This window comes from Siniperca chuatsi, linkage group LG21, assembly GCF_020085105.1.
Source record: "Siniperca chuatsi isolate FFG_IHB_CAS linkage group LG21, ASM2008510v1, whole genome shotgun sequence".
Classification (NCBI taxonomy): domain Eukaryota; kingdom Metazoa; phylum Chordata; class Actinopteri; order Centrarchiformes; family Sinipercidae; genus Siniperca; species Siniperca chuatsi.
This window is the reverse complement of record NC_058062.1, coordinates 23,497,307-23,517,114: the sequence shown is the minus strand read 5'-3', so window position 1 is coordinate 23,517,114 and position 19,808 is coordinate 23,497,307. Positions and strand designations below refer to the sequence as shown.

At 39.0% G+C, this 19,808-nt stretch overlaps 1 protein-coding gene across 3 annotated transcripts in view; it reads left to right on the top strand.

The window, feature by feature from the left end:
- The window catches only part of LOC122869537 (junction plakoglobin-like), a 187,435-nt gene extending 168,260 nt beyond the window's left edge, over nucleotides 1-19,175 (top strand). For 2 of the 3 annotated variants that reach the window (XM_044182659.1, XM_044182658.1), the window contains 7 exons: nucleotides 1,635-1,787; nucleotides 2,640-2,759; nucleotides 3,949-4,099; nucleotides 6,798-6,919; nucleotides 7,600-7,642; nucleotides 14,406-14,545; nucleotides 18,673-19,175. In XM_044182659.1, coding sequence (XP_044038594.1) covers nucleotides 1,635-1,787; nucleotides 2,640-2,759; nucleotides 3,949-4,099; nucleotides 6,798-6,919; nucleotides 7,600-7,642; nucleotides 14,406-14,542 — 726 coding nt within the window. In that variant the 3' untranslated portion in view covers nucleotides 14,543-14,545; nucleotides 18,673-19,175. Of the gene's footprint in view, nucleotides 1-1,634; nucleotides 1,788-2,639; nucleotides 2,760-3,948; nucleotides 4,100-4,326; nucleotides 4,377-6,797; nucleotides 6,920-7,599; nucleotides 7,643-14,405; nucleotides 14,546-18,672 lie in introns of those variants that run through there. The other variant, XM_044182660.1, reaches the window with a different exon arrangement.
- The last annotated feature ends 633 nt before the right edge of the window (nucleotides 19,176-19,808 follow it).

Below are 19,808 nucleotides of genomic sequence, written 5' to 3'. Positions count from 1 at the left end.
GCTATAATTGTGGTTCCGTTGTGGAAGCGTCTTTTGCTATGCTGTGTTCCGATTGGGAAGATGAAGGAAGCCAGTCGCTCCATGTCTTGTTCTCCTCAGTTAGCAGCTCGGCGCTAAGCTACTTTGTTGCTTGTTAAAGTTAGCTCGTCGCTCACGCTAACTAATCTTGGTTGCAGACATCCAGCAGGCCCTCGTAGCACTGCTGTAGTTCAGAGAGTTCGGTTCTGCTGCGCGTCTGCTCCGAGCAGGACACGCTGAAGGACATCTGCTGCTGTCTCGCTGTAGTGCCAAGAGGAAATAGAGAGAACACCAGGTGAGCTACAGTTTTGTTACCCGGTCGGGGAAAGTTCAGGATATCCAGTTACAGGTACCGGAAGTGACCAGGCGAGAGGTGTTTCAAAATAAAAGTCACACAATTAACTAATTCATCTGTGGAGTCCCCATGGTCCCAACATCTGTCAGCACTGATTATAAAGCTGGCCAAATAGCCAAAAAGGCAATAAACATGAACACAGTAACAGTGAGCTGACTTATCTTAAACCAGGGGATTCTTTTGTCATCTTCCTCTGCGCAAAAAACCTCCACGTTATTAAAATCTAATGCTGATTAATTTTCCATATGACAGGCCTGAGACATTTTCTTCAGTTTATTGTGCATACATTGTGCATGCATTGTACATTTTAACATAAGAAACGAAAAACCAGTGTTTTCCCTCATAATTTCAGTGGTCAGTTAGCATTTTAGAACTTTAGAATTTTAGAAAATTTGTTGGTGTTCGCTATTAAAGTTAAGCAGGCTTAGTGATTCATTCCCTCCTCCACGCTGTCTCTTTATATTGTTAGTGAAAAAACACCTGGATGCCCTTTGGCATGTGGCCTGTGGGCACCGGCCCAGTCAGCCCAATTCCACACCCGTGCTGGTCACAGAGAACACACTAAGAATCACATGTTGTTGTTCATGTTATCGAAGAATGTACAAGAACTGTCTAAAACTGTTTAAAATTGGAAAAAGTTGTGATTTAAATCATAGACAAAGAGTAAGTAAAAAAGTTGCTAATTAGCACTAAACACAGAAGTAAAAAGATTCTGAATCTGACCAGACATACGATGCCAGCTTTTAGTACTGGGGTCATTTGATATACAGATGCTGGGAATAATTACTGATGAGACTGTGTGGACTAGAAACTTTTTCAAAACCTTCACTTAAACATTTCCTCCCCAAGATTTCTAAATTTCCCTGCATTTGTAATGTGTTTACATTTTTGGGGAACATGCTTTTCATTGATGTTATTCCCTCTGAAATGTCTGCAGGGTTACAGACTATGCTTGTAGTGCTTATAAAGTGAACACTTTGCTGGTGTAGCAGTGAGACAGCACTGAGCTCTTATGGATGGCCAGATGCTATGTTGGCCCAGCTGTCTCCTCAGCAGTGAGCGAGCACTCCATCCACAGAAAGCTGTTAGATCTTTTTTCTCTCATCGCTGTGGTTTCCTTTGATATGAAGCATCACACACTGGTTGGTAAACACGAGTGCACTGCCATTTGGAGCCACCACATGTAAAGCTGCATGTATAGCTGACCCAAATAGAGCCTGGTCTTGTTGAAAAAGCTCTTTGATCTCTGACCTCTCCTCAGGCAACAGTTGGTCTGATCCGGAACCTGGCACTGTGTCCAACCAATCAGGCACCCCTGAGGGAGGCAGGTGCTATTCCACGATTGGTCAACCTGCTGCTGAAGGCTCACCAGGACACACAGAGACATGCCTCCGCTGCACAGCAGACATACCAGGTCTGGACCATGCACACAGACACACAGAACATGTATTGTACCAGTTACAACACCAAATCTTCAATCTGGACTGAATCATCCTTGTCACTGTCTTTAATCAGAAGCACTGGAGAGCCCATTACTGATGCACCAACATTCAACCGTCAGCCCAGCCGTGTTATACAGTATGTTACTTCCTGATTAGCCACAGGAAGTAATCGAAAGCCACACAAACAATCATGGTTTGATAACGTGCTACTGATCTTATAAACGGTGTTTGTATAGTTCTGTACTGAACAGTTTGCACCAGCAACAGACTTAATGAACTACTGAACTAAAGACAGAAGTCAGAATCAGCACTGAATGTCATGGTGTTCTATGATGCAGTTGCTTAGCTTAGAAAATAACAAACTACAGCACAAAGTGACTGACTACTAATCTTTGAACTGAACTGTATGAAGCTATTCAAATCAGGAATGTGATTTGTTTTACCTGCTGTAGTTCCAACTGTGTCTCCACCTCAGTTTAAGGGAAACTTTCATATCATTCTTGTGAATATTTTTACAATGGTGGATATTTTCTGAAGGTTGCATGGTTTTAACTGCACAAAGTTAAATTGCTAAATTGCTTGTTTTAACTTGTTAATGAAGAGGTGCGTGTACGTCAGATTTCATCATTAGCATGATCAATGTCATTTGGGGAAAACATTTCCTTCACAAAAATGTTACCAAAGAGTAAAAAGAAGAATTTTAAACTGCAGAGCTTCAAGTCCATAACATAATTAGCAGTGTCAGTAGTGGTATTAGGTTAGCTAGTTTCTTTCTTTCTTTGATGTCTCTCTGCATCTGTCTTTCTGTCTGTCTCTGTCATCAGGATGGTGTTCGTATGGAGGAAATAGTAGAGGGCTGTACAGGAGCGCTTCACATTCTGGCCAGAGACCCCATAAACAGAGGAGAAATCGCCAGCATGCAAACCATACCACTGTTTGTACAGGTACACTCACATGCATGCTACAACATGTATATGACATGAAGATATCAGGCTGCACAAACTACAGAAACAGCTGACATGATATGAGCATCATGAACCTGAGGAGCCAGGTTGTTTCTATCTTCTTCTTTCTGCTGTGTCCTGAACAGTTTGCAGTAGACACTGAAAGTTGTTAGAAGGATGGAGGCGAAGGTAGAAGTTCCCTCTAGGGTGCCCTTCTAGTGGAGAAAACATGATCCAGTGCACTAATGGGTGCCCATCCAGTGGAAAAACACACAACACAGTGCCCTATACCACACTGCATACAGTTGGTGCCCTTTTTATTTTTTTCACTCCTGCCCCTCAAACAGCCAAAAACAGACTGCCACCGCATAAGAATCCTCTCCAACCACACACATTAGTGTTTTTTACTTTGGTAGGGACATTTTTTGATGGACGATCAATATGCACAGCTGTGTATGTGTGCACTTGCATACACACACTATTAGCTCAACTAATGCTAGTGAAATCATACCCTTGAATGTATGCTTATGTGATTTGCTGAAATGGAATAAGACATCTGATAGGCTACAGATAATTCCCTTTTGAAAAAAGTGAAAAATATTTTAGTGGAGTCATTTATATATAAATCACAAGATACATTTGTGATTCCTTCTGTGCGTAATCATTAATATCGAGACCCATCTGATTCCATACTGATGTCCTAATTTTCTTTTTGGGGGCCACAGTAATGAAGTTGTTTGATAAAATGACATGTCTGAACAATGATCACAAAGTAGCCAATACCTTATGCGTATAAATTAAATACAGTGTCAGTTGACTGATGTTAGTTATCCAGCAAAGACATGTTTTAAGGTTCAAGATTAGTTTATTTGGCATTTTACAACACAGGGTTGCACAATGAAATGAAAGTTGTAGACCCCTTCCCTTTTAATTCTTCAATGTTTGAAATGTTTAAACCATAACACTAACTGATTCAAACCTCCATTCATTCATCACTGTTCAGACTCTACTACTGTTTCCAGAGCTCAGGTCAGGTATTCCCCATATGTCATTCTTTCACTCTTCATCAATAGCCCACTTTTTGCAGAAAAGAAAATACACAAACCTGGTAACCAAGTAACCTGTGCTGTGAAAAATACATCCTAAACTCTAAGATCACAGATTTATGTGTGTGTGTGTGTGTGTCAAGCTGCTGTACTCGTATGTGGAGAACGTGAAGCGAGTTTCGGCGGGCGTCCTGTGTGAGCTGGCCCTGGACAAACAGTCTGCAGAGCTCATCGATGCAGAGGGAGCATCTGCACCCCTCATGGAGCTGCTGCACTCCAACAATGAGGGAATTGGTACGTTTCTCTTTCTACTTTCCAGCTTGTACTTCTTCGAATTTTCAGCATTTCCAAAGTTCAATGGAAAAAATCTTCTGTAAATGAGATTCTGAACATTAATATAGCAGCAAACAACTATTTGCTATATAAAGATATAGTGGAGTAATGGGTCCTGAGCAGAGGATGACGTCACACCCCCTCTGACTGTGTTGTTATCGCAGCCTCTCTGTGCTTTGTTTATACAGCCGCACCGGCCGCGCGTGCATGTTAGTGCATGTGAGTCCCTCCTGTGAAACTGTTCTTCTGTGAGGAGAGCTGTTTTTTTCTCATCTAACGCGGTGAAATAAGGATTTATTTCGACCAAACCAGAGTTGGTGATTGTTGGAACAGTGGAAAGACTATCAAAGAAGGTTTTGGTGAGTTTTATTTTGTTTCTGTGGAGTTTGAATGAAGTGTGTTTAACGATGGTCTGCCAGGTAAAATTATTGTTTTTTCAATGGAGTCTGGTGGCGGGCGAGAGCGATAAAACGGCTGTTTCTGGTTTAAACAAAAAGGATCTTATTGTTTAACAAAAAGTCCTAGCTCTGTAGCGATCCTTTCCATAATGTTGTCAGACACTTAGAATTTACTTTTTTAGAACTTTTAGTTGACGTACTTGACAGGTGCATTTGTCCACAGCAGCCGTTGCAGCCCGTTTCGGGGCTGCTGGCTGAGGCATAGACCCAGAATATTTCGGTGAATTTAGGGTTTATTTCGACCAAACCAGAGTTGGTGATTGTTGGAAAAGTGGAAGGACTAACATAGACAGTTTTGGTGAGTTTTATTTTGTTTTTGTCCAGTTTGAATGAAGTGCAAGGTAAAATTACCGTTTTTGTTTTGGTCTGAAATGCTGGTGCTCTAGTGCAACATTTAGTGGCAGTGAATGTCTGGTTCAGCTCCTTTAAATGTTCATTGAAGCTATTGCTCCACAGGAGAGACTAAAAATAGTGGCAGCAAAAACATCAGATCTGTGTGACTGATGAGGAGACTGTAGTCTTCCTCAAATTAATACATGAAACAAACAGAAATGTCATATTTCCATCACATTTTCCACTTGGTTCTCCATCGTTTGAGATTTTGCTGGAACTCTTTTAGTTACATCATCTTGTTGTATCCTCTTCTGCAATGCTTTAATGGCATCCAACTGGAGAATTAGTGCCACCCGTTGTTTATTGTGATAAACAGTGGGTGGTGCCTAATAATCACATAATGGTAGTGGATGGAAACAAGCATTTGAAATTTGGTTAAAATATACACAAAATTTTGATCGAAACTTGACTGTGTGATAGATAAGACATTTTCATCTATTATTGCCCTACACACATCAGTGTGTCCCTGCAGCAGTTAATGTTACTGTCCTACTTTACCTCGACACCTTACAAAAGCAACATTTTGTTCGGACTTGCTCGCTCCCTTGGTACATTCCAGCTATCATACCTCAGCAAATGTGGATTAATCTGCTAAATGCACTATTTCTCCTGTTTGAGTGACGTCTGCTAAAAGCTAGTTTTAGGATATTACTGAGCCTTTTTAAAAAAAAATGTAACTATATATTTGTGACTTCTTTATTAAAGTTTAAGTGTCTTCAGAAAAAAACCAATGGGTGTAGGGCTGAGTGCCACGGACAGGGTAGGGAAGTCAGAAAGCATTGAGAGACGGACTAAAGTATACTTACTTACTTATTAGTAAGTATACTAAATGTAGTATAACACCAGCCTTATCCTTTAAATCCATCCATCTCCAGTGTATTGATGTGGTGGCATAAATACCACAGGTGGTAGTTCGAAACCTGTGCAACAACAACAACAACAACAAAGAATCACTATCACCATCACCAGATATGACAACTTCTTTGGCATTTTTGCATCCCAAAACAACATTTACATTTTCTGCAGCTTTCCTATAACATTTGCAGCCATTTTTGTTACCACAGTAAAATATTGTGACTCTTTAAGCAGTCACTGATCATTTCCACTACATAATTACAGGGGGTACAACATAGTTTAACCCCACTCTTATGTAAAGCATTGGTTAGTTGTTTGGTCTTAACTGACCACCTCTAGCCTGTGTAAATCACTAGCCAAAAAGTTGAATGTTTTTTTTTTTGTTGCCCTGAAGTCTATAAGGAGTCCTTAGTGCTTCTTGCCACACTTTGTAGCGTTGCTAGCAATTGCCAGAAACCAAATGGTTAGTTTTAGATATCAAATCAGAAATTACTTGTTTTGGTATATTTAAAAATGACTGATTGCGATACAGTCGCCAGGAGGCAAAGTCTGCCTGAGAAAAGTTCTTAGGAAAAAAAGTTCTCACCCTGTACATGTTGGTTTAGTGAGATTGAAGCTTGATTTTAATTTTGATCATGAATGTGGTCCTGAATTGCATTACTTTTAAACAGTAAACTGTAGTGACTGTTTATATTGGCAGGCATTCTTCCACTTTTACCATTTTTTCCCCAAAACTATGACTATGGAAATTGAAAAAAGCTCTATTAAATATTATGATGATTGGTTAAATTTGTGTTAACTCTTGTGATCATATGATTGTGAATTCTAGGAGGAACTGACTATTTATGTTTTTAGTGAAATTACCTTTAGTGCTTGAGAGAGGACAAATGAGTGCCTGGCTTTTCCCCTTAAGTCTGTTTATAAATTTCTGTGATGTTGCCGTCTCCCTGCAGCCACCTACGCTGCAGCAGTGCTGTTCCGAATTTCGGAGGACAAGAGTTCAGACTACAGGAAGAGAGTATCAGTGGAGCTCACACACTCACTTTTCAAACACGACCCTACTGCCTGGGAAATGGTAAGAAACCTGTGTGTGTGGATGTAGATGTGTGCCATGACACAAAACTTTAACACCACCCTAAGAAGAAATTTCTAAATGATAGTAATACCTAGCTTAACACAACAGGCCTCCCACCTGTCCCTTAAAAATCTAAATCAAAATAGATTTACTGGGATGATGTTACATTGTTGCCAAAGCCCAAGCTAGCATATACATAGTATCCTGGACCTATTATATCCCTATAAAGCAATGACCCAGTACGAGTCTATGCACTGCTGGCTACTAGATCACAAAGATATTATGTGGCAAAAACAGACAAATTAGTACCAAACTGTCCCATAATTCTCTCTAACTGTTGAGTTTTTCCTCCATTTTTTTTTCTTTGTTTTATGTTTGGTCTAAAATAGAAACAGATTTGGTTAGCTATGATTCAGCATTTTCAAGTCTCCAAGTTCACTTTTTCATCCACTTGTGTTTTTCTCTGTGAGCAGTTACAGTTGTTCAGTGGACTGATGCTTGCTCTGTTTGAGAATTGTTCTCTTTGGACAGTAGAATTGGTTGGTGAGGTTTGCCTGTGTGTGAGTGTGTGAGTCTCCACCTCCACTGTCTCCCCTGTTTTTTTCATTGACATGTCTGCTTAGGACAGAAACAATGTTGCCATAGATTTGTACTCAATCATTGATTATGTTTCTCTCCAGGCCCATACTGCAGTTCCTGTAGAGCCTACATACCTAGCTGATGGTGAGTACTTTGATTTATATGGGATAGTCCCAAAACACTGTTTTAATGCAACTACATATACACAAATTTAACATGGGTCAAAACTAGAAAGGCAGAACAGGCAAACTTATCCAGTAAGGGGTGAGGATCATCAATCTGTGGGTCAGGCAGGCAAAACAAAGGCTAGACAGTTAGCCCATATGCAAACCAGACAAGACAGAGTGGAAATGGGCTGGTATATATACTGCAAGACTAATGAGGAAAATGGGGAACAGGTGAGCAGGTGGGCAGGGATGGTCAGGTGAGGATAGAGATGGATGAGCGCCTAAAACAGAACGATATGCAGAATCATACCTTTCTGGCAACTGCACACCCCCTCCCCCAGAGCATCCGGGACATCAACTGCACCCTCACAACACTCCACTCCACACTCAAGCAAATTACATACCCCTACCCCCGTCTCCCTCAAGTGGGGCCACCCCCCACTTCCCCCCTCAGTCTCTCCCTAACAGCCGACCAGGTGAGGAAGGAGCTAAGGAAGAGCAAGGCAAGACATGCCACAGGCCCAGATGGTATCAGCTCTGTGACGTGGTTCTGCAAATATTCAATCTGAGCCTTAGTCTGGAGAGTGTTCCAGTCCTGTGGAAAACTTCCTGTGTGGTTCCAGGTCTGAAGACTGTGCACCCTAGGGAGCCCAACCACTTCAAACAAGCCACACCTAAAATTTCTCCAGAAATTCTCTAGTTGGTGTGCCTGAAGTGCGGAGCACAAGGCACACTATTGCTATTCCTCAGCCTTATTGGGTGTGAATGCTGAAAGCACCCCATGCTTATTCAATTAATAACTACTCATTTATACTTTCAGCTATAAACACCATTCAAATATCAAACTGTTCTACATCTTTCATACATTCTAGGTATTATTCAACTTTTCAAATCCCATTAAAACTTTACTTCAACTTTGTTTGAAGTAATGTGACATGTAACTATGGAGTCAAACAAACTCACACAGTTGGCACAGTCAGTTTCAATGTGACAGCAGTGCCAGCCAACTGCCATATAGACTTATACCACTTAGACCTACCATATTAAATGAGACCAGAATTTTCAGGAGGGAAGCAGAAACGGGGGCCATATCTAACTTGATCTCATTTTTGACACAACACACACAACCTCTTCAGGAGGATCTCCTCTCTCTTAGGGAATCTTAAGTTAGGTGATAAGAGTTATTGTCTGTTCGCTAGAAGCAGGAGTATAGGAGGTGCACCTCAGCTAAAATCTCTATGAAATGAACTGTCTCAGCCAGGCGTGACACACAACAATTACCATCACCATGGCAACCTTTGATGTCAACACACAGTTGATTGAGATGACACTTTTGCAAGCATTTTTCAAATCTTCATGCTCATTCATACTTTCAGATAGAAACTCCATTCCAACCTTAAAATGTTCCACATCTTGTCATGCAATATTAGGTATATTCAACTCCTAGTCCTATTCACACTAATTAGACCCTTTCCCATGTTTCCAAGTCTTCATACTCCTTCAGCTACATCTTCACACAAACTTAAGCTAGCAGTGCAGTTTAGTTCCCAGCTATTAGTCAAGTCATGCAGTTCAGCTCTCAGCTTACACTATATTTTGCATCCTTCAAGTCATTCCCACTTTCTAAACTATTCTTATTCATTGCTATAGTTTTTCATGCATTTTTCAACTTGTATCTTCTCATTCATACTTTTTTGCGAAAAACTCCATTCAAACCTTATGATGTTCCACATCTGTCATTCATTATTGATATTATTCAACTTTTAAAGCCAGCAATCCAGTTCAGCTTCAGCTTATCAACAGACCTTAGAATATTCTAAATCTTATTGGTATTGTTCAACTTTTAAAGCCAGCAATGCAGTTTAGTGTCAGCCTTTCAACAGCCAGCATTCACACCCGCAATTTCTTCAGAAATCCTTTTCTGAGTTTATAATGGGTGTGTAATGGGTGGAATGTTCAGAGCTAGAGTGGGTGACATCATGGATAGAGTGCAGGGCAGCTGTAAAATCTTCTTAAAATGTTCTCTTTAACTTGCTCTTATGTCCACAATTTTCAGTCTTCATACACAAATACCACATCATTTCTGTGCTCTTGAACAAAAACACAAATGTGGGGACTTTTAAAACTTTTTTTTTAACTTTCTACATGTTCGGCAAAGACTTGGGGTGCTCTCTGTGTGGTCATTTTAACGATACAACCTACATTTTTTAAATGGGGACTTTCATGCCTCAATCACCATAGCAACCAGTGACTCAGCAGTCGCTGGGCAGAAATGGACAAAGCTAACTGTGACTGACTTTATAGAAGTCTTATACTGTATGCATGGCTGGCTGCTTTTTTCCCCTCAACTTTATTGATGAGTCAAATTCAAACACACACACACACACACACACACACACACACACACACACACTACCTCTTTCTGTCTGTCTCTCTGTCCTTCTGTCTCTCTCTCTTCAATAAACTCTATTTCTGCTACTCTTGCATCCATTTAGCTACAGAAACCATTCAAATAACAAAATGCTCAGCTCTTTAATGACATTTATGCTATAATTCAGCTATTTTCTACCTTTGGTCCTGTAAGCCAGTGATTCACAACCATTGGTAATTGTACCTCAAGGGGACTTCTGCAGTTACCAGGGGGTACATAGAAAAATTGTGCAGCTCAGCTGATTTGAAAATATAGAAATTTTAATTTAATGATATATATCTACATATTTTTGTTCAGAAGAAAAATCAACACACAAATAAGATTGCAAATTTGTGTGATGGTGATCATATAGTTATTGTCACAATAACTTACCAATTATGGTAGTCTGCACAAGACATGCCTCAGTTTTCCACCAACTTGAGTCAATTGTTAGTTGATTAAGACTGCAGAAAGACGTTCTCTTTGTCTGTCTCTCGCTCTCTTTCAAAATGTTCACCTCTTAAATTACATTTACTCTTTGAGTGAGCTATTTTCTACCTTATCTTTTCATTCATACTTTTTGAACAAAACGCCTTTCAAACCTTATGGTGTTCCACATCTTTCATACATTATTGGTATTATTCAACTTTTAAAGCCAGCAATTCAGTTTAGCGTCAGCTTTTTCAAAAAACCTTTTAATATTCCACATTTTTCATACATTATTGGTATTATTCAACTTTTAAAACCAGCAATTCAGTTTGGCTTCAGCTTTTCAACAAACCTTAAAATATTCCACATTTTTCATATGTTACTGGTATTATTCAACATGTATCATTTAGCAGCCAGTATTCACACCCGCAATTACTTCAGAAATTGCTTCTGTAATTATTATTATTATTATTCCGCCCACTTTTTTGCAACTTAACTACTTCCACATTTTTCAACATAGAAACTTCATTCAAACATTAAACTATTCAGCGCAATTAGGAATGGTGTGCTATTACTTTTTTCATTCATATCTTTTTTTAAACTTTCCAAAATATTGAACGTTTTCCAGGACATTTTTCGCATTCAAATGAATAGATGAAATGTTCAAAATGTCCACATTTACCCACTTTTTTCAACTCTTAACTACTCATTCATACTTTCAGCTAGAAGCTCAATTCATATAACAAAATGTTCCACATATTCTGTACATTCTGGGTATTATTTCAAATCCCATTAAATCTTTTCAAAATATTCAACTTTGTTTGATGTAAAGTTTTGATGAAATATTCAGAGTTAGAGTGCGTGACATCATCGCTAGAGTGCAGAGGAGGAAAACAATATTCCTAAAAATGTCTCTTTAACTTGCTCCTCTTCCCACAAATGTCATTCCACATACATTATTTATAGATCAAAATGTAGGAAAATGGATTCTGGTCACAGACATGTAACTATGAACTCAAACAGACTTACATTTGGCTTGGTGAGCTCCCAAGTGACAAAACAAGCGAGACAAGCAACTGCCATATTAAATGCCATGTTAAATGAGCCAACATTTCTGGACCAATCTAGAGAGTGCCAGTTTTTAAAATCGCAGTAACGGTCACTTTTTTAAAACTTTATCCATACAATTATATGTAGACGTTCAGAAAAGCCTAAGGATGCTGTTGGTGTGGTCATTTCAACGATACGTCCTGCAGTTTTTTAATGAGGTGTCTTGTTCGAGTGCTCTTTTGACAGGGATTATCTGTCTGTCTAGACACACACCTGAGGTTGATTGACTGATTACACAATCAATCAACAATCAAAGCAGTTTATTCCTCTGTTCTGATTGGTGGATAGATGGAATGTTCAAAATTTCCACATTTACCTACTTTTTCAACTCCTAACTACTCATTCATACTTTCAGCTAGAAACTCCATTCAAACATCAAAATCTTCCACATCTTCTATACATTCTGGGTATTATTCAAATTTTCAAATCCAATTAAAACATTTCAAAATATTCAACTTTGTTTGAAGTAAAATGAGCACTGTGTTAATATCCAATTAATTGTAATATTTATACGCAATTGGGTCTGTCTGAAAACCTTAAACAATGTGTTTATTCTTTAGATGATAAGAAGAAAGGGAACAGCATTGTTTTTTCTTGCTGAGTGCAGTTACATTGTTGGAGATGTCCCCTCATAGGAGTATGCACTTGGAGAGAAAACATAAATTGCACCTCATGTTGTTTTGTAGTCCACAAAAGCCTTGTAAATGCTATTGTTCCCAAAGAATGGGATATAAGCACAAATGAGAAGCATTACCCCAGTAACGGCAATTGTTTATTCTGGTTTGTTAAAGCAAGTAACTATGATATCTTTATGTGATCATATGGAGATATAATCTTAAGATTATAAGAGATTATATCGATATCCATACCAAGCTGACTTACTTCCTTGGGTAATATTTTCAACATACCACCACTGATCACTAGTATTTATGTGAATTACACAAATTCAGTCTTGTCTTTGGATGCAGGTTAAAATGGTTAGTGGCTGTTTAAACTACTAAATATAAAAAGCTTTTATGTGCTGACTATACAATAGAATTCATCAATGTTGTGTTATATCAATACAATATGGCAACACAGAAAGTAACAAAATATATTTCATTTATATCAAAATGCCGTGTATTACTGCTTTATACATCAGACCTACAGCTATTTATATTTATTATCTAAAAATTATAATACGTAATGGAGGACAGGGCAGGAAGAAATGAGAGGCAAAAAGAGTGATAGAGAAGAGGATAGGAAGACGATAATGGGGGAGCAGGGGAGAGAACTGAAAAAAACAAGCATGGAGGAAAGAGAGCAGAAGAAGAAAGGGGAAGTGAAGGAGAGAAATTAGTTTGAACAAAGGAGAAAAAGAAGGAGTGGTGACAGAAACAGAAGACAGCTAGCCCCCTCTCTCCTGTCAGTTTTTCTCCCTTTCACTAAATCGTTCTTCTTCTCTCATTTCCTCTGTGTACATACTTTGTGCAAATCCCTCCATCTCACCATCTTTAATTAACGTTTTAGTCTTCATCCCAAGTGTATGTCTCTCTCTGTGTGTGTGTGTGTGTGTGTGTGTGTGTGAGATTGAGAAGGGCATTGGTTCTATTTTAAGCCAGGATCTCCACTGCAGTAGTAGTAGTGCACACGAACACAGCTATCAGTAGTTGTAATGGAGGTCAATTGAAGGTGCTGATTTCATAGTGCAGTTATTGGAGCCAAATTAACTCATTTATTCAGTATCCTTGTGTCTCTCAGTTACACCTTCCATATACCCCTCCATTCAACATCCACCTTAACATTTTGAGCTTTAGTGCCCACAGAATGCTTCAGAACAAAGTCAATAACCAGTGTTCACATGTGTCCTGGTAAATATGGAAAACCTGGACAAATGTGGATAAGTTTAGTTTTAGCTAGAAAATTAAAAATTTGATTTCATAAATTTTGTTCTCTTGCACCAGAATGTAAGTTTGAAGTCAACACTAATTGCTACATTGTGACTAGTTGTGCAGCATTAGGATAATTTAGGAGAAAAGCCTATAGTGATGAAAATGTAGACCTACAGTGGAAGTTTTTATTAAAAAAGAGAAAGTAATTTAGGTTAATTCAAGTGCGGACTAGGTAACATATGATATAATGCGTTTGTCCAGTACCTTATTAATAATTCAACAATATTTATTGATCGTTTCATTTGTACTTTGATGTTTTTTTTTACTAAGGTGAGGATGTCTGAATCTTCTGAAGTCAACACTATAACAGTTAAAAGTTTCTGTTACAAGCAACCAGGCGGTGACAATGAAAAGTCCCATCTCCTGTGAACGCAGCATACAATCACTCTCTGTGCCCTTGTCTAATTCAAGTAATGGTAACTACAACACTATAGTATCAGTATGTCAGTGTCATCATAAATGTACAGGGATGTGTTTCACACAGGCAATGTGCTCCCAGTATAAATATTAAGGGGAATTTTCTTCTTAGTCTTTCCCATCTTCCAATCATTCTGCCCTGGCAACAGTTAATAAGGATGACTTCCACCTGCTTGGAGGTGTCAATTTTAAGTTCACATTGTACCTTAGTTGCGTCAAACATGTCCAGTCATCATAAAAGTAGCCCATTTTATTTTATTTCTGAGAGGGTTTCTTTGTCTGACTGACTTGTGTTTTATTAAATGCTTTTTTAAAAGAAATAGTTTGACATATTTATTTGGTTTCTTTCAGAGAGTGAGATGAAAAGATTGCTATTAGTACATCTGTAAAAGATATTTGGCTGATCAGGTTATCTCTGTCTCTGCTCTGTGTCTGTGTTTCAGAGTTAGATGGCTCTTACCCTCCCTATGGCTATGCTGATCTGCCTCTGGACACCCTGCCGCTAGACCCTGACCTCCATGAGCCCTACATCTCCGACATGACCTACGACCCAAGACAGGCCTACCCTGAACCACTCTAACAGGTAAACATATACACAACACTGTATTGACAGTTTTAGAAGTTTAGTTCTCTTATTTTTAGTGAATATTTGGTGACAAATGTTGCACATTTTGCAACTTGAGAAGTAGTCATAAAATAGTTAAATAATGATATTATAATAATAATAATAATACTGTTTATTTATATAGCACTTACCAAAATAAGTAATTACAAAGGCAGTGAAAAAATGTGATTAAAAAGAGCCTAACACACTGTAATTAGGTCTATGTCTTATAGCGAGTGTCACTGGTGTGGTGAACACAAATAAGAAATCAGAGCTGGAGGAACCTCCCATGTCATTTAGATCTTCATGATGTTTTGATTTCCCGGTAAGTTATAGCCACTGGACATCGTGTGTTGACACTGTTTATCTCCCCCGACAGTTGCTCTCACCATTGATAGCTGGACCTTGACTACCTGCATATATCAACCTTCTAAGAATAACTCTAAAGAACTAACTTTAAAAAAGTTCTTTACTAAAATTGAAGAATAAGACACATTTATCAAGCAACTTACTTCTACTTACAGTAAAGTGTAGGAGTAATCTTCATTTTTTCTTATTGACCACATTTGAGCGCTATGATTTTCACAGTAAGAATTTCAGACACTAAGCTCCCTTTTAACCCTCCAGTTGTATTTGTTTCATGTTAATTAATTCTGTGTTCCCCGTCCAAAATGACAGCCCCATTATAACTAATTATAAATTCATAATAATAGATATATTATCACCTACTGTTGTGTTAGATCTTTTTGTCAACAAGTTCTTGTGACTTTACAAGTTTTGAACTTCTATTTGCTATTTATGGCCTGTAGGCCTCATTGATCTCGTTTTTATGTAAAAAAAAAAGCATAATATATGGATTCCTTTGACTATAACAAATACTCTGATGAAACATATTGTGCCATTTATCACAGACTACTTTGTGTCAAAGTTTAACAAGGACATTTGTTTTGAAACCATTTAAAATGTTTAAATAGTGGGACAAAATAACACCTGTTGTGTTCAGAATCAGAATCAGAAAAACTGTATTGATCCCAGAGGGGAAACTCTTTTGTTACAGCAGCTCACTGTCACGTCAGTGCACACAGGAACAGAAGTACTAGGCAAAAATATAATACACTGTAATACAGGTCAGATAAATTAAGTACCAAGTGGGTATAAGTATAAAATTAAAATAAGTGTGACGTACAAGTGGGTTTACCGTTGATGATAATAATATGGTATAAAGTAATAGTGCATGATCTGTCAAGTTAAGTGTAGCTTATTTATAATGAGACGGAGGATATTGCACAGCAGTAATAGAGGTATGAATAAATATCAATATCAATAAATAGGGAATTTTAAACTGAAAAGAGTATATTGCACAATTATTATTTTAGTATTGCATAGATGTAATGATCAATGTCCAGTTTAATGACTTAGGGTCATATAGACTGACACTTAGAGGGAGGAGTTAAATGACTTTGATGGCCACAGGCAGGAATGACTTCCTGTGGCGCTCTGTGGTGCTTTTTGGGGGGATGAGTCTTGATGCAGGTTTAGCAGAGGGGGTGTAAACAGCCACAACAATGGCATGTGAGAATTCACGTGGCAGATAAAATGGCCGGAGTCCCACAGCTAACAGTTCAATGTCCGGGCTACAGATACTCTGCTTGATGGTCACGTGAACAGGGTTACACCATCTGTTGTTAACTAGAACAGCAAGCCCGCCGCCTTTCCGCTTACCGCTCCCGGTGTGATCCCTGTCGGCCCGAACAGTCAGAAAGCCGTCGATGGAAACGTTATGGTCCGGGATATCCTGGTGTAGCCATGTCTCTGAGAAGCACATCAAACTACACTCACGGAACTCCGTCTGACTCCGGGCTAACGCCGTTAGCTCGTCCATTTTATTCACCAGTGATCTCACGTTGCCCATTATGAGAGAAGGCAGACACGGCTTAAATCTCTTGTTCTTAAGTCTCTTTTGTCTGCACCCCTCTCTCTTCCCTCGCCGCTTCGTTCCACCTCTGCATCCTCGGTGTGTCCTCCTCCAGATCTCAGTGGGGACATCGGTTGTCCTGGGCGCCATGCCGCTCGGCTTCAGCGCGATCAGCTGTTCCCTGGTGTAAACAATGCGGCCAAACAGCTGATCTGCAGCGGTGCCCTGACCGAGTAGCAGGAGAAGAAATTCCAAAACACTTTCTACCCTCATTTTCGTGAAGAGCGCAGTTTAAATTATACTTACACACAAGTTACTCAAGTTTGGAAGAAAAAGGAAAGCTAAAAGTTTGAAAAATATGACGACGAGACGGCGCTGTGGCAACAGGCAGCATGCACCAGCATGAAATGACCTGGCCTCTCTCCTCCTCACTAGTGTCGTGATCAAAGATATGATCAAGAGCCTCACATGCAGTATATTGTTTGGTCAGTGTGCTGCCATAGAATGAATTGTTAGCAAGGCCTCCAAAAAGCTTTATATACCAGAGCTGCGAGAAAAGTTCCATATGTTATTGAAAAAAATGTTCCAATGGCTGTGGCTTAGAGTTAGAGCAGGTCCACTAATGAGAAGATTGGCTGTTCGATCCTGGCTTACCCCAGCTCCCATGTCAAAGTGTCCTTGGGTAAGATACTTATACACTAATTGTAGTCTCACCCATTCATTTCTAATGGCTGGTCATTTTTGACAGGGAACACCACAGGTGTACAAAGGTTAAATAAAACACCCAAAATTTACTGACAATTCAAGATTTATTTTGTGTTCAGATGCACTGTGTGGACAAAGTCATGGAACCTTATGACAATCAGATTAAATTAACTACATTTTTCAGAGAGAACACAACAGGAGGCTTAATGTTCACATCTTTCTACACAAAATGTGCTGAACTGTCTCTTCTTTCTCTTACAGGAACCTAACATTTGGTACTAGGTTCTTCTTCACATTTTCACTGTACTTTATAGACCAGAATATTTCAGATGTATGTTACTAAAAAGGCAACAGCAGGACCAATGTTGTCTATTTATAGTCTGTTTGGTAGGCATCCAGTGCATTAAACCACTGTTTTGCTCCACTGCACTTATTTTTCTATACTCTTGTTTCAACCATTTTTTCCCCTGCACTGTTTGGCTATTTGTTGTGTAAACTATGTTTGCCAGACGCTGAGGAATATTCTGCTCCACATTTTGTTTTCAAACAGCTGACTCCAGCTCCCTCTGAATGGACTCATCTCCCAAACAATAACATGGGTCTAGACATTTTGGTTTGTCCAACAAGTGTTCTACTGTGTTCTTTTTTTTAAGTCCTGGCCCTGGTTACTGTTGTTGTGTTTGTTGTAGTTGTCCTTGAAGTGATGAGATGTCACAGGAGAGAAAGAGTGATAGAGAAGAGGATAGGAAGACGATAATGGGGGAGCAGGGGAGAGAACTGAAAAAAACAAGCATGGAGGAAAAAGAGCGGAAGAAGAAAGGGGAAGTGAAGGAGAGAAATTAGTTTGAACAAAGGAGAAAAAGAAGGAGTGGTGACAGAAACAGAAGACAGCTGTCCCCCTCTCTCCTCTGTCAGTTTTTCTCCCTTTCATTAAATCGTTCTTCTCTCATTTCCTCTGTGTACATACTTTGTTCAAATCCCTCCATCTCACCATCTTTAATTAATGTAGATTTTGTGTGCCGTTACAACCCTTGGCTAAAGTAAAAAAAAAAAAAAAAACACTTTCCAAAACTCGAAAGCTGTTTATTTACACATTATATTTTGTTTTCTGTTGAGCTAGTCACGAATCTGTCCCAAAGTCACCTGGAGTAGAGTTACAACAGTGTGCAGACTTGAAAGTCTCAGTAACAGGATTTCTGCAGTAACATTGGAGTACATCCACATTAAGGCAGTTACATATGTAATCCTCATCCCACTCTGAAAGTGAATACGCCTATTTCCAAAAATGTTGAACTATTCATTTAAGATTGGTTTTGCAGTTTAAAATTTGCTGCCAGGAAATTTGGTGTGCAATATTATTTGGCTGTGTAATTACAGTGGTTAACTAATTCGGTCTTATGCAGATATTTTATATTTCTTCTAATCTTTTCAAATCCAGTTTAGTTGATGATCATGCTTAAGAAACTTTTTTGTTGTTTTTTTGCAGGAGAATAAAACAGAAATGCTGAAAGAAAACTCGAGAATGACCAAAGCACAGGAAGAAATATTGGAGGAATAGATGGAAGAAGAAGGCGATTGGAGGTTTTAATCAAAAAGGGAAGCAGCCCTTTCCAACAGGTGGAAAAAAATATCCCATTTGGCAATCAAGAACTATCAAAAGAGGTTGCTTATTAAAAAGAGGTTTATTGTTGCTGTAAATGAAAATGTAACTTTGTTATAATGTTGTACTGTGGGGTGGAAGTGAGGGGGCTATCTGTTTTGAGGCAGTGTTACTCGACAAACTTTTTGAAGCAATCAAATTGGGCAAGAATGCCTTACATTGACAGTTTGGGACATGCAGGACCCCCAGTTTAACCAAATTTTTACTGACATGACAAATACAGTTGTGAAAACTACTAACAACTCTAAGATCTTTGCTTGCAAAATACGCAGCATTTAAGCGGAATATAATTTCTCCCTGATTGGCATTACTGCCACTCACAATTGCTACCAAATGCTACCTGTGTATCCCAGCCTTTAGCTGCTGTTATTTAGATGTCTCTTCTGTGTATTTGAACAGTGCACATGTCCCAGGGTGTCCATGTGTGGTTGTTGCATGGTAGTATCTCGTGTACTGAATTGAAATATTCTTCACCTTTACATATTGAGAAAAAAATGACATCCAGGTTTTACAGGCCATTTTGGATTAAGCCGACCATTTGGAAAACCTCAATGTGGAACTGGACTACAAATCCCACCATGTCCCAGCTTCACTTTCACCAAGCGGATATTCTGTTGAAATGTCCACAGGAAATGGACTACAAATCCCTTAGGCATCTTCGGCATCAGACTACGAATCCCACCATTTTCCGGTCATACCAAATTAGACCCATTCATCTCCAGTGGAAATGGACCACAGCTCTCTGATCACCTTGTACACATCTTTCTGCAAGGTTACAACAGTACTTACATTGTGCTCAGACATAATGACAAATTACTTTTGTACTAGGGTTGTGCCGATCATAGAAATTTATCATTAACTGTATGTTACTGTCAATAGAGTGGTGGGGGGCTGCAAGCTCTAATATAATATAATAATACTTGCTGCTGCTCATAGCATGTATTAAAGATTCAGTCTCTGAT